The sequence below is a fragment of the Sitophilus oryzae genome, unplaced genomic scaffold, assembly GCF_002938485.1.
Source record: "Sitophilus oryzae breed Bouriz unplaced genomic scaffold, Soryzae_2.0 scaffold_1429_pilon_pilon, whole genome shotgun sequence".
Taxonomy (NCBI): domain Eukaryota; kingdom Metazoa; phylum Arthropoda; class Insecta; order Coleoptera; family Curculionidae; genus Sitophilus; species Sitophilus oryzae.
This window is the reverse complement of record NW_022146092.1, coordinates 1126555-1142553: the sequence shown is the minus strand read 5'-3', so window position 1 is coordinate 1142553 and position 15999 is coordinate 1126555. Positions and strand designations below refer to the sequence as shown.

At 30.0% G+C, this 15999-nt stretch overlaps 1 protein-coding gene across 7 annotated transcripts in view; it reads right to left on the bottom strand.

Moving 5' to 3' along the window:
- The window catches only part of LOC115876227 (TOX high mobility group box family member 3-like), a 348643-nt gene that overhangs the window by 61389 nt on the left and 271255 nt on the right, over positions 1-15999 (bottom strand). For 5 of the 7 annotated variants that reach the window (XM_030891932.1, XM_030891931.1, XM_030891926.1 and 2 more), the window contains one exon: positions 3104-3181. In XM_030891932.1, coding sequence (XP_030747792.1) covers positions 3104-3181 — 78 coding nt within the window. Of the gene's footprint in view, positions 1-3103; positions 3182-3298; positions 3556-15999 lie in introns of those variants that run through there. The other 2 variants (XM_030891929.1, XM_030891930.1) reach the window with 2 other exon arrangements.

Sequence of the window (15999 nt, the reverse complement as noted above, 5' to 3'; positions counted from 1 at the left end):
GGAGAAGCTTGAGGCATTCGAAAGATGGTGTTATCGGCGTATGCTTAGGATTGCATGGACTGACAAGGTTACAAATGTAGAACTGCGACGCAGAATTCAGAAGGACGAAGAGGTGATTAACACCCTTAAAAAGAGAAAACTTGAGTACTTTGGACACATAAGAGGACCTAAATATGCCCTGCTGCAGAACATAATAGAAGGAACGATAAAGGGCAGAAGGAGCCAAGGAAGAAGAACATCATGGCTCAAGAATTTGAGAGAATGGTTTGGAATAACTTCAAACCAGTTATTCAGAGCAGCCGTTAACAAAGTTAGAATTGCCATGATGATTTCCAACCTCCATTAGGAGATGGAACCCGAAGAAGAACGTAAGAATTAACGCTGCTGGTAGGAACTTTGATTGTTGCCAGGTTATTATTATACTAAATGACCTGCTTATAAATTGACGGTTGTTGTCAATCGAGTTTAGTATTTTGTTAAAAAAAAATGCCTTTCGTACGAATTCGGCACACGTTCGAGTACGTTTCCATTAAAATGGAGGGAGTATTAAAAAAAAGCTGAAGAAGCATGACAACAAGCGTTAATTCCACCTAAAAGTGAATCCATTTACCAAAAGGAATATAAAAAATTCGGTATTAATAAGTATTAATAACAATAATAACGTATTAATTCAGTAAGAAAAAAATGCTAGTTTTGGATGATTCTGTTCGTTTTAACAACTACTATTACTACTTACTACTAACAGTTTACCTTTGAATAAAAATATAAGACAACAACTGTTAATGATGTAGCATTCAATAAAAAGACTAAAGAATGTATTTTCATGGCAAATTTAAATTTTTGCGGTTATAATTGGTTTTGTGCACAGTGTATAAATCGGGAAAGACATGGTGTTAAGATTTGAATCTCAGTGAGATTATTTGGAATCTTAGAAAGAGGCTTCAAAAAATGGATGCCCGTGCACTACTGTGTAGTGCATAGTAGACTAACAACATGAAAAATCGACTGAATAATAACAAAACAGCTATTCACTAGTAGGTACCTAATTAAAGTTACGAGTAGTAAATCATTCTGTTAAGAAATTTGCTGAAAGCCTCATTCAGAATCTAATAAATTAGTGGTTTTAAAATTATACTTTATAATTATAAGTTTACGATCATTCACAATGTCTAAAAAAATACAATTAACATTCATAGAATATCCTAGCAACAGCTTGCAGTAGTCAGTTTTATCCATAGAGAAAACCTAATAATTATCTTATAAATCAATAAACTTATTTTGATTTCTAACTTCATTTATTTCCCTTGATGGATGATAATGATAATTAAATGCCAAAATGTATTAGTCGCAAATTTTGAAGTATGTATAATTATAATCGCCACGGCAAAACTTAAAAGTTTCTTAACTTTTTCTACTAATTGAAAATTACTACCACTAATTTTGACGTTCTGAATGATAATATTGAAAATGAAGGAACAAACTTCTACTCTAATCGATACTACAAGAATACTACTAATATAGGAATTCCACTTATTTCGAGGCTCTGAATGAAGTTAAAGTTTACTAATTATCTTTTGATTCTCACATTCATTACTAATTACTAATAATAAAAAAAAAATTACTTAGTTGTTCCAGTAGCGTATCTTAATTTTAGTTCAGGTAAATAGGTACCTAATTACAATAACGCAATAACTTATTTACTTTTGTTAGAAACTCGGTTAAAAACTTAATTTCCTAACCATTTTTTTATTTATTACTAACCGAGTTACTAACCCTTATTAATTACTTCTTTATCGACTTAAATTTTTTATTAATTTAGTAAATATATTTTATACAATATAACTATCATAAACTCACATATTATGCATAATCTATTACGTCTAATATCAATATAATGTATACCTACATCGAATATTCTAGCTATTATACTTGCTAACATGCTATCGAACAAATTCAGGTAAACAATGTTTATGCCTCGGTTTATGTACTTATATTAGTATACCTATTTTGTTATACAAATAGGTGCTTAGATATATGAATAGATGTTATGAAATAAACTCAATAAACTTCACTGAATTAAAAGAGAAATAGATATAAGCAAAATTTTCGGTATAAAATTCTTTTTATTGATTTTTGTAAACGACTGATGAATCAGCGAAATGTAAAATACATAATTTCCATGTGGGGGAATAGGTCACATACTATATAATATATAACAATATTACTAATATTTTTTCCTATTTTTGCTAATTTTCCTAATATTACAGAAAAAAATTACAAAACAAAAAGTTTTTGTGAAATAAGTACTTAGGTAAATAAAAATATTTAGTACTCAATTTAGTCTAAACTGCATTTACAGTAACCATCTTAGATATTCCCTTATTTTCTCTCTTTAAAGAGAGATTACTATTAATAGTATTAAATCTTATAAGTATAAGTTTATATTAAATATGATTTTCTTATGAATTCTTTATGAATTTATCCAAAATTCATAATTTGCTATTAAGTATTATTTATCAAAATGGTGAGAGCGTCGATGTATTCGTTATTTTTTATCAAAATGGTGAATGCGTTGGGGTATTCATTTTGCCCGTTCCAGTTTTCCAAAATAAATTCAAAAAATAAAATACCTACATGTAGGTGCTCTCTAAAGAAGAAAAACTAATAATTCTATAAAATTATTTAATTTTTTTATTTTTGATCTCAGTAAAATCATATTCCTAGTTTAGTTAAAAATTCCGAGAAAATATATGTATTTCTATGGAAAATATTCAGTTTGCTGTGCCAAGTTTTTCCCTCATTTCCAACTGCCAGACCGAAGATTTAGAGCCAGGTGAAATGCAAATAAATTTACATAATGGCGCACTTTAGCGTAATTCATTGTCTATGGACTAATAAAATTTAATTTAGGGTCTTCCATGAACGCGGTTCTAACAAAAGATACCAGTAAATTGTTTGTAAAGCGCTTTTTCGTCGTGATCTTTTAATACCGCCGTGATTTAGTAGAGAAATTTTAAACTTTTATGCAAGTTAACACTTCGTAAATATAAATAAAACCAACAGTAAAAAAGTAAAGTTTAGATATAATAAAGTTGGTACATACCTGATCTCCCATGTCGTATCCGTTAGCTTGAAAATTCGATTGTGGTATACTCAGAGAGAGATCAACGCTTTCCGTTCTCTGAAAAGACACAAAAAGTGAAAATTATTATCACTGTTTTTCCAATGGGTAAAAGCACATTAAACACATTTATAACACTTAAATCTAACATAGGTAAGGTTTATTTAAAAAACAAACCTCATACATTTTTTCACTTTGGCGAAGGCGCTAGGCTAAGAAAATTTCTCCGCAAAGTTTTAAATATCTCGCAACTCCCGTCAAAACAAAACAATTTTACCGGCGAACTGACGAACAAACCGAAAAAATCGTTCGGAAAAACGTCTGAATGTAAAACTAAATTTAATTTAGTATTAAAAACCTTTTTATAAAAGAGCCGAAAAATTATATTAAGCGACAGCGTTTCAGACTAGGTTAGAATACATCGCGCTCGCAGACTAACGCGAGTCTGTGCATCGTGAATATATTCCTCATCGTCGGCTCGCGGCGGCGTTGCCAAGTCGCGGAAATATAAATCCTAAATTACGGTTAAACTTCCACATAGACCTATAATATTTTATGGCTCATTTTTGCACTTAACTATGCTCACATAAACTGTGCTTTTGGGAAATAGCGATTGAATGTGGTAATGTTACAATAGTCATAGCCAATTTTAGGATTCTACAATATTAGAGTAGGTCTAACTAGTCCCTACAACATATGTATCAATTCTGCAAGGCAATAAGCTGTTAAATCCTACGATATATGATTAGTAAAGATATAAAATACACGGAAAGAACCAGATAACCACCAGCCGTCCAAGGCTCTCCTGTAAAATTAGTAAAATGGTGCTTATCATGTTTTTCCCCTGGACTCTTCATAATATATGTTCTACACTGCATTAACATACACAAAAATGCCTACTTATTACAATTGTTTAATACTTTAAAATAAAAAAATGGTCTAAACGAATTTAACTAGAGAGTAATGAATTTTATTTTTTATTATAATTTTACTAGTGTAATTTATTCTTCGTAAAACTGTCTCAAACTGTTTTAAAACAGTGTCAAAATTGACGTCATAATTTTTATATTAATAATAATATAGTAATTTATGTAAAAAATTTGTGTGAAAAACGGACATCATAAGGAAACTGCAGGTCGCACAACGTTCAATGGAACGAAATATAGTGGGAATAACCAAGACAGACCGTAAAAGAATAGAGTGGATACGACAAAAGACCCAGGTACCTAATATAGATGTCATCCACAGAGTCAAATCCCTATTATATATGGGAGGCTACACCATAATTGGAAATGGTTGAATAAGCTGAAAATGATGATGAATGATGATGATGATGATGATGTAAAAAATTAAGAAAGTACCAACCAAGTAGCTTTTTGCAGGTCCAGCAGCCTAGAAGATTGTAAGATTGACAAGATCTGGGTCCTATAATGTTTTTTATATAACGTATCATATTTTTTTAGACCAACACTCTTGCATAGATCACTAGCAATTACATCAAATATCAACTTAAGTTCGCTGTTTTCTCAGCGAGAAATAAAACAATTAATGTCATCAACTTTTAACTTTCAAAAAATATTTTCTTAATTATCACTAGAGAATAAAAAGGCTGTCCAGTGTGTGTAGCATAAAGTGGTTGTTGTGAATCATTCACAAGATTCTGATTTACACTTTGACAGTTACAGCATTGTTAATCTCTTAATTAGATATTCAAATTTTAAATTAATCTAATTAATGACGATAAGATAATATTTAATGCATATCAGTCAAACATTATAACATGAACATTTATTAAAAACTGTATTTTCTATAAAATATGAACTTGTTGAGTTGTGAACAATAACAGCAAAATTCTCATCTCAGCCTCTCATTTTTGAATTTTATATTAAAAACAAAACTAGTAACACTACTAACTACTACTAATATCGAATAGAAATAATTGCCTGGAAAAAAACAAGCATTTGGAAAATTGCTATTAAAATACTATAAGTGTTATGAACATCAGGATTAGATACCCAGTAAAGTTCGATCTTAAATGATATTTCTTGGCCTACTATCATTGTCAAAAAGAATATTTATATAAAATCATGAAAGCACATTTCGTTTAATATATAGAATTTATTATCAGCTTTTTAAGTGTTATGTTCTGCTTTTATTTATATAAATAATAGTTCATTGTTTAAGTGCATTTTAATATTGCCGTAATTTACAAAATATTGTTCTTTCCGATTAGAATTCAATGAAAACATTCACAAAAGCGTAAAACAAAATAAAAATTTATAATGGATTTTATAACGATTTTAATAATTACATTTTATATTACCTTAAAAAATAATTATTTATGATTACAGATAATCTTTTTATTATATATGTATATATTAAAAATTGACGATTCCATCTAGACATACTAAAAATTACACGTTTTTAATAAATTAATTAATATTAAACATTTCTAAGCCGGAGAAATATAAATTTAGCCTTCAGTTAAAATCCAAAGTAAACAGTAATGTTGTTTTCGTAAAGGATTAAATAATACTAAAAAGGAATTTTCGTTAAGCGGCTTACACAGGAATATTGACTGACTGGATAAGACGCAAGACGCGGCACCGTCGCGGCCAGTTGTTAGAGAGCTCGTAACGTTGCCATATTTTTCCCCCAATATTCTTTACTCCTTATAATAGTCCTGTTTTAAGATTAAATCGACGAGTTTGTTTTGTAAAACGGCAACAGTGTTGTATTCTGAAATGAGAAATTTTGATGGAGGTCGGTTAATTGAAGTAGATTTAAAGAGAAGCGGATAATGGGATGGATACTACTTTGTAGGGATGTATTAAGGAACTTTGAGTGACTTTAGCTTTATTTTAGAATATTAGATGAATATTTAACAGATGATGTAAATAGAGAACTGTTAGACAAAAATAATAAATATCTGAAATTAATAATTTGTTATTTCTAATTTATATTATATTAATTGCAATAATAAATTACAGTAATTATAAATGTAACACTATGGTACAGAGGATAAAAAGTAAACTGTCTTATCTCCATATTGCTGATTGCTGCCAGAGCTAATTTGAATTGGACCTATACCGGGTGCGTCTGAAAAGTGGCTCACCCCTATAACTTTTTTATTTTTTTAGTTAAAAAAAACGAGATTTGATATGTTAGTATATGACATAAATTAGGATTGATTGACGTATTCAATTATTTTCGGGCACTTCCGGTTTCACCGGAAATGGCTACAACTTTTGATTTTTAAATGGCACTCCCGGTATTGTTTACTTTATTCGATGGAAAATGACACTCTGAATAGAATGACATATCATATGTCAATTGTTGACATTTTCGCATATCGTTTATTTGAAATTATAACTTGCGGTTCGTAACGAAAATTTGACTCGAAATACCAAGCGTGTGGTATCAGATTATTCGTAAAAAATGCTTTTTCCAAATATGCTAATGAGCCACCCTCGTTCCATTTGAAAAAATTGAGATATGATTAAAAATAATATTTAAGCATTTTCTAACTGGCCAGGACAAGACACTAAAAACATTAAACGATCAAATATATTTTTCCAAGGCTCCTTGATGAAGAATTACTGTTTTTACCATAGCTATGGCACTCTAGATTGAATTTTAAAATACAATTTTTTTAAGCGAGAATGTCAAAAGTTGACATATGATATGCTGAATAGAATATTCAGAATGTCATTTTTTATCGAATAAAGGAAAAAAAAATACCGAGGATACCATTTAAAAATCAAAAGTTGTAGTCATTTCCGGTGAAATTGGAAGTGACCAAAAACAATTGAATACGCCAATTAGTCCTAATTTATGTCATATACTAACATACCAAATCTAGTTTTTTTATCTGAAAAAATCAAAAAGTTATAGGGGTGTGCCACTTTTAAGACGCACCCGGTATATATAATATAACGCGGATTCTGAACCGCGGTCTTCATCTTATACATAATATTATAAATAATGGCCTACTCTTAGCGAATGTCAAAATAAACTGATACAAGCATTATACTATCTGATCTCATCGGACCTCTGACAGGAGTGTGCGTCTTAACTGAAAAAAAAAACGGCGTCAAAGATGGCTGGGAAATAACAATCAAAGGTAATTTTTGCGAGGTCAAGCCCTAGACATATCCGTCATTTACTTGGCCTGTTAAGTTTTATGTAAATTTTTAATAAATGATTTGTAAAGATTGACCCCGCCAAAATTATAATCGATTGTCAATTGTCATTCCACAGCCGTCTTTGATGACGTTTTTTGTTCGATAATACGGTATTTTTCACGCTTGTCTGGAACATCCACGATAGAATTTTTATGAAGATCACCCTTTTACATATAGTTCACCTCAAATAAATAAACTTTTAGACACGTGATTAAGCTTGACCGGCACAGCGTTGCCCACTTTTACAATATTTTCTTTTAATCAAAATATTTTAGGAAATAAAAATATAAGTAAAGTTGTTATTTACATCAACAACTCATCTGCTTAACAGCACTTAAGGGACATAAAGGGCCGTTACTACCGCTTTGCCATCCAAAATATTCTAATAAAGTTGCGATGAGTTTTTTACGGCTATTAAGCTATCTTGTACACTTCGCATTAGAAGAAGTTCTAAAAAGAACAATGTTCGACTCCAAGGTCTGCTAGTAAACATTTTTCAGCTTAAAGTATTACAACACTATTTATTTCAACCAAAAACTCGTAATACAAAATTAAAGTGTCAAAATGAATAACAATGTCAGTAAATAAATAAATAAATCTGGCAACTTGATATTTTTTACAGCAGAGCTGCCACCTGAATCCCCAGCGGGAAATTTAAATTTAAAAAAATGTTTTTTTTTTAATTATTTTTAATACCTTGTCTTTAATATCTTTATATTATCGTCAAAGGGAACACCTTATCGAAAATTATTGAGAAATAATGTACGCCACTGACTTTTTTATTTTTATATTTTTTTAGATTAGGCAACTAAAAATAAAACTTTTTTTTTCTTGCTTCATATTATGCCTATCTAGAACTGTTTTGCGAAAAAAAAAACATATTGATTACATGTCTCTGAACCGCATAAAAACTTGAAAACTTAAATTTCAGTTAGCAACTAAAGTTTTCAAATACTTGATAATTACAATTTATAACATTATGATGAGTGCTACCTACTACCCTTACTACCTATAGTATTACAGATAAGTATTTAAAATAATTATAATATTACTGTTTATATAGAAAAAAATTTCATATTTCTTTAAGAAGAATTAGATACCTCCTGAAGTCTGGCCGTATATTTTTGCTACACCTTGTATGAAGGTAAATATTATTTAAAACAGATTGCAATTTTTAATTAATAGTGCCACTTCTTGGATCATGTGACATATATCAATGTGACACAGGGGCGGATACAGAAATTTATTTTAGGGGGGGTCCAAATAAAAAAGTAATGTAGAATATGCTTTTTAGTGCGCCATTTTTAACCCAAAAGGCTAATATTTAACCCAATTTATAGATCTTCTTTCTCTTCATTCTCCGGGGCCCATGGGCCCCAGGCCCCCCTCTGTATCCGCCACTGACGTGACATATCCCCCAATGATTTCTATTATTTAAATATTCATCAACAAAAATAAGATAAAAATAGGAACCTCACAAAATACAAAAAAAATTATGTTAGGTATGTTACGTAACACTAAAAGATTTGATTAAAGTCGTATTTTAGTAGTGTTAGTTGAAAAATGTTTCTTGAAGTGGTGTGTGATGTGAATAAAAATTTATTTTGCAGTTAAAAAAACGAATGGTGGGCTCCTATTATAGAATAGTTAATTTTATTAAATACCTATGAGTTTATTTTGACATAAAGTAGCAAAAAGCAATAACTGAATGCTGTAAACATGATCTAAAAACAACACTTTTTTTGTTTGTTATGCAATACTTACAAATAGGTTCATTCAAATTAAAGTCGTAGTTCAGTCTCGAAAAAGATGTCATCATTCTTCAAGTGTGTGTTGTGAAAAGAAATTTACCTTGCTCTAAATTGGTGAGTCGTTAGCATAGAGTAGCTAATTATTTATTTTGATAAAGAATTTATTTCCTTGAATTGTTTTATAAGGTCAGGCTTTAATCAATCTATACTTACGTTAGAAGTTATTTGTTTACATACAGGGTTGTTCACCACATATGACACGGAGTATTGTAGCTAAACGATTAGATTTTTACAAATTGTAAGTTTTGGGATCGTTGAAGGACTATTAGAGCTACAATTTAAAAATAATTTTACAAGATACAGAGTGTCCCAAATAATTAAAAAATATTATAGTTATATTTTCTTAAATGGAACACTCTGTATATTATTCTATTTTTATATTTTACAGTTGAAATAAAGGTAGATTTTATTGAGGTTTATCACACTTTAACCGTGCCGTTTTTGAAATATTTTTAATTTTGAGAAATTGCAGTAAAAATTTTAAGGCTTCATTTCTCCAAGGGTATCAAAGTTTTTAATACCAAATATTTACTGAAGTTTATTTACCGATCAGTTATTGTGTTGCAATAATAAAAATTATACTACCTTATACAGAGTGTCTAAAAATTTATATTAAATAATTACTAGTTTTAAACGGCAATAAGTTGTTTAATTTAAATAGAACACCCTGTATATTTTACGAGAATCAGATGCAAAATTTAATTGTCTATTAAATTGTATTATGCCATTTTTTACCTATCTCTTCAAGTTTTCGTAGAAAATGCAATTTCTTATAATTTACACCTCATTTATCAAAAATATTTTTACAGGTTACAGAGTGTCCCATAATTAAAAAATGTTATAGTAGTATTTTTTAATGGATCACTCTGTATATTATTCTATTTTTAGATTCTACGATTGAAATAAAGGTAAATTATATTAAGGTTTATTACACTTAAACCTTACCGTTTTTGAAATATTTTCAATTTTATGAAATTGCAGTAAAAATTTTAAGGCTTCATTTCTCCAAAAGTATTGAAGTTTTTAATAGTAAATATTTGCTGAAGTTTATTTATTGATCAGATATTCATTCTATTCAGTCATTTTATTATTTTTTTTCATTATCAATGTAATTTTCTATCAAATAAAGAAAAAAATCGAGTATAGAGGATACATACCATTTAAAAATCAAAAGTTGTAGTCATTTCCGGTGAAACAGTGAACGAAACTAATTGAATGTGTCAATCAATCATTATTTATGTCATATACTAACATTCCAAATCTCGTTTTTATACGAAAAAATAAAAAAAGTTATAGAGGTCCAGCCACTATAGACAGCCACTTTGAAAAACAGACGGTATATGAAACTTTACTGGTCTCTGCATGGTAAATCAATAATAAATATCTAAATTTCTTTCGTATAGTAAAACAAAAAGCTAATTCACCACAATACAACAAAACACTTTACTTTGGCATTGGACGTGCGCACAGTGCTTCGGACATATGGCTCTAGAGGACAAAAATGGAAAACTTCTCTTTTATTGTAGGTAATTTATTCAAACTAGGTTTATTTGACATAAATGATGAGTACTCTCATTGTACTAAATGATGATGTTCTTAGTCCCACGTTTATGAAAAAAAATCTTATAAATAATAAAAATGTTGGAGCTGTGTTCCATCTAAGGAAATAAAAATTTATAGTATGAAAACGGTGTGAGTATTAAATAAATCCCTGTGATAAAAAAGAATTGAAATAACTTGAGAACATGATTCCTACAATATAAGCCTAATATAAGATAAAAATGTTTTTCAGTAATGAAAAAGAAACATTAATGTTATATTTACTTAAAAAAAACTTAAGATACTATAAATTTACTTTAGGACAACAAAATGCATAGATCGTAACTACTCTGATTCAGAAGAATCACTGCTGACAGAATCTTCCAAATTTATAGTATCCAAATCACAGGTAGATGAAGTATCCTCACATATAAGATATTTCTATACATTATTTTCTAATATGTTTACTTTTTCGCGTTGTTACTGTTCTTTTTTTTTTGATATGAGGGGTTCGGATGTTAATAGTTACCTCTTTAATAGACCATATCCATATATTATTTTTTTCTTTTCTTGGGTATGAGCTTTTATAATAAATTGAAAGATGGAAACTTTTTTATGCGACGTTTGGCTCCAACATAGTGGGCTTTTTCAGGCACAAGTGGTGTCTCATTTGACTGGAGGGTTCATCAATATCTAATAAAGAACACATTTTTTGAAATACAAATAATTTTGAGCTCTTGTCCTTATGATCAAGCCAAGTATTAACCAAATCGGCATTGCTTATCAATTTTACTCCATCTGAAAAGTATTATAAAATAAAGTTCGTCGCAAGCAGACACAGGTGAACTATCCAAAAATTAAAAGTGTATGAATAACGCAACAAAAATATTCAATAAATACGATATGTTTTGATATGTTTTTTTTTAAATGCCTTTTTGAAGTTTGAAAACGTAAAATTTTTATACCCATTTAAGAATCATCTTAAAAAATAAATAAAAACTAAACAATTACGAACTTGTTTAGAAATAAATTTAAAGTACATACCTTGTTTAACAATATCCATAGTGGCTTTCAATTAAGTACGTACCGTTTAACTCCATAATATACAGAACTACTATGAATGTTATTCTTTTCACTGATAAGATAATGATCGAAAAATTTATTTTTAGTGAAAATATTTGCTAACAAAAAACGCTGTTTATGAAAATAATATACAGGATGGTTGAACATTGCTATAAGTATAAAATTACATATTCAGATATTAGTAAATTTTAACTTTTTTTTCGATTTTTGTCCATGGGACGAAGCACGTGCGTTTCGCTAACTATGTTAGCGTCATCAGCAGATGATTAAAACTGTAAACTTTTTGTTTTAATCATCTGCTGATGATGCTACATGGTTAGCAAAACGCGCGTCCAGTGCAAAAGTAAAGTGTTTTGCTGTATTGTGGTGAATTAGTGTTTTATTTTGCTGTTGTAACACCAAAGGTAATTTGTGCCAAAGGTTGCAACCCTCAACTGTAATACTCTGTATAGCGTTGAAGTCACAATTTTTATTATTTGTCGCATCTGTATGTTCATTTAGATAAAACGTTGCTTCTCATTGCTTTTCAAAATGAATTTCCGTCAAAATAAAAGAAATTTCCCGGCATGTAATAAAATTTCCAATAAATTAGGTCGATAAAAAAGCGTCGGTGGCAATAACTTCTCGTAGAAAACAGCAATATCAATTTTTCAGGTCGGAAAAAGTACGAACCGTGTAGCCGTGCTAGCTACAAAGGTCCGTGGCTCTCTGACCATGGCGATTTTTATTTTTTATGATTTTTTGTGTCGCGTCGTCGGAAAGAGTCGAAGCAATAAATCCAGAAACAATGGGCCGGTCGCGATCTGCAACGCAACGAGACGCTGAAAAAAAAACGGAAGAAACAAAAGGCGGGCCGTTATGTTTTATTTAGATTTTTAATTTTTGGTCCGACAACGGACCTATGAATGCCGAAAATCGCGAACGTCGCCGATATTTAACCAAGTTATTAATTGTCTCGTGTCCCCCGAATGATATACGACTTTTATTTGAATGGAAGAAGGGGGGAGTTCGGTACGAAACCGTAAATTTGCCGCATAAAATTGCTATATTCCTTTTCCCTATAGGGATGGATATATAGAGGGAGCAATAAAAAATTACGTTGGGGATTGATGTCGTATATCATAACGTACAGTTTCTCTATTTAAGATAAGTGGCTCTAAAAAAGTATATTTGAAAATCAATATGCACAATGACTTATACAGGGTGGTCCGAACTGTATTCCGGAAACATCGGCAGCATATTCTGCACATTAAAATAAGTAAAAAAGTTCTTATAAATGTATGTCCTAAAATGCTTAGTTTCGGAGATACAGGGTGTAGAAGTTTCATTTTTATTTCGATTTTTTCCAAATAATTTCCGAAGTAACGTCAATATTTGGATGAAAATTGATGTCTGGGAGTTTTTTGACATGAAAAATTTGATTTCTATGTCAATATGGCTCCTACTTGTAGAGGGCGCCACCTATGTATTTTTTAACTGGTTTGAAGAGTAATAACTTTTCGTCCGTACCTGTATAAAACAAGCTAGTTAAAAATATACATTTACGATATTATTTACGTAAAAAAGGTCTCTTGGTAAAAATCGCTACGAGTAATGGTTCTCGAGATATTTGGAATCGAAATTACCAATACCTATGATCATTGACATAGGTAAATTAAACATGTTGACTAATTAGTTACTAGACTAAAATCATAAATTTGCAATGTCTGTGTGCCAAAAGTTCAACAGAAACTATTTTATCGTCATTTTTTCGAAGAAAAATTATGATTAGTTCAAAAAAATAAAAAGTTCCCATATTTCTCATTTCGGTCAAATAACTATCTACTCAACATTGTTTATTTTTAGTCAATAATGACATGTATTGACTATTTCCATTGTAAATATCTTGAGAACGATTGCTCGTAGCGATTTTTACGAAGAGACAATTTTTACGTAGAAAATCACGGAAATGTATATTCTTTCACTCAGTAGTTTTATACAGGTACGGACAAAAAGTTATTACTCTTAAAAACAGTTTAAACACATGTAGGTGGCGCCCCCTACAAATATGAGTCATTTTGACATTTAAATCAAATTTCTCATGTCAAAAAACTCCCACACACCAATTTTCATCCAAATATTAACGTTAGTTCAGAAATTATTTGGAAAAAATCGAAATAAAAATGAAACTTCTACACCCTGTATCTCCGAAACTAAGCATTTTAGGACATAGATTTATATGAACTTTTTTACTTATTTTTATCAGTAAAATATGCTGCCGTAGTTCCCGGAATACAGTTCGGACCACCCTGTATAGTAGCATAGTAGTAAATGAAAAAGTGCGAAAAATGATAGAATTAATTGCTTGCTGAAGAATAAACAGGGTTTCTTATAGTATGAATTTTTTCAATGTATTGTTTCCAATTTGATTATACAGGGTGAGTCTTAAATAAGTGCAGATATTTTCAGGGCTAAATCTCTATAAAGAAACATAGGTATTTTCTTTTTACCGTTTTTCAAATAAATCCAAAATAACCCAGTTATTTTAATTTAAAAATTCCGAAAAAAATAGTTTTTGCTAAAATTTTGAAACCACTGGATCTTTTTTGGATTTTCTTCCTTGTAAATTTAATCTACTACCTATGCTGTCATATTATCAAGAAATCAAAAACAAAAAAAAATCCAAATTATTTTTCAAAAAATTACAAATTTTCCAAAAAAAACTTATAATCGTGTTTCTGAGGTCGAAATATACTACCTAAGTTTTAAGGTGCCCGTTTTTCGTGCCGGTGAGTGTAGAAAATACCGCTTGTATATTAATTTTATTTTTACGCTTTTTTAGCTCTTTATTTTTTTTTCTTATTTTTAGTGATTTATTCCTGTGTTTTCTTCTTTATTAGCAGTTTTTATTCGTTTTTTTTTTGCTGACTTCATAGATTAGGACGGGTAGGGTGCACAATTAGCCTCTCCCTCTACTCGCACCAAATTTCAGTTTTCTAGAGCAATCTGTTTTCGAATAACTCAATAATGTTGCTATTTGTAGAAAACAGCAATATCAATTTGCCAGGCTGGCTTCCAAAAACATGGCTTTCTGATGATAGCGATTTTTATTTTTTATATATTTGTGTGTTTAATAAGTTTTCTAGTAATGCGATCTTTTAAATTATTTCGATAAGATTTTCATTTTAGCTAACCCTGTATACTAGGGCTGGCATTTCTGGTCTTGGGTGTCGATTTTCGTGTGTACCAAGAGTACGGTCAACGGGTCAACACGCTTAGCAAGACAAGATGTACTATATAAAGACAGAAGGCAAGTATTTTCCCAAGCGCATGGAATCTAGCGTCAGATTAAGTGGTTGTGTAATAAATACTTAGTATTTTTGCTCTCTCCGAGTTACTAGATTGCCATAGCGATTCACTCCTATACATGTAAACGCCGACCCAAGGTTTCGCTTGCCAGCAGTGTATACCGGTTTCGTCTCAAAAGTGGCCCTATTACTTTTTTATTTTTTCAAATAAGACAACGAGATTTGGTATGTTTGTAACTGATATAAATTAGGATTGATTGACGTATTCAGTTGTTTTTGGTCACTTCCTGTTTCACCGGAAATGACTACCACTTTTGATTTTTTATATGGCATCGCTGGTATATTGCTACTTTATTCGATAGAAAATTACATTCTGAATAGAATGACATCATATGTCATGATCATATGTCAACTTTTGACATTTTTGCATATGGTTTATTTAAAACTGGTTCATCATGACTGTTTAAAGCGAAAATGTCAAAAGTTGACATATGATATATCTTAATAAAGTAAAAAAATACCGAGTGTGTCATTTAAAAATTAAAAGTTGTCGTCATTTCCGGTTAAACAGGAAGTGACCAAAAATAATTGAATACATCAATCAATCGTAATTTATGTCGTATACTAACACACCTAATCTTCTTTTTTTTTGTAAAAAAAAACAAAAAAGATATAGTGGTGGAGCCACTTTCGAGACGCACCCGGTATACTTTAATAACTTTGTAGGGAAACTTCACATCACAAAACTTTGTAGGAAATTCCCCCCTTTTTTTTAGTTGGATTGTATCTTAAAATTTCCTAAAACTATTCTAATTTTTTTGCATAATTATCAAAATAAATGAACTTTTCCTTATGTTTATTCTAGTTATTATCTTATATTTGACACATAAAGTTTATTGTGAAAAATACCAGGAAAAATATATTATTTTCCTCACAAGGAAGGACTACATCTTTGCCGAATTATAGGGTTGTAA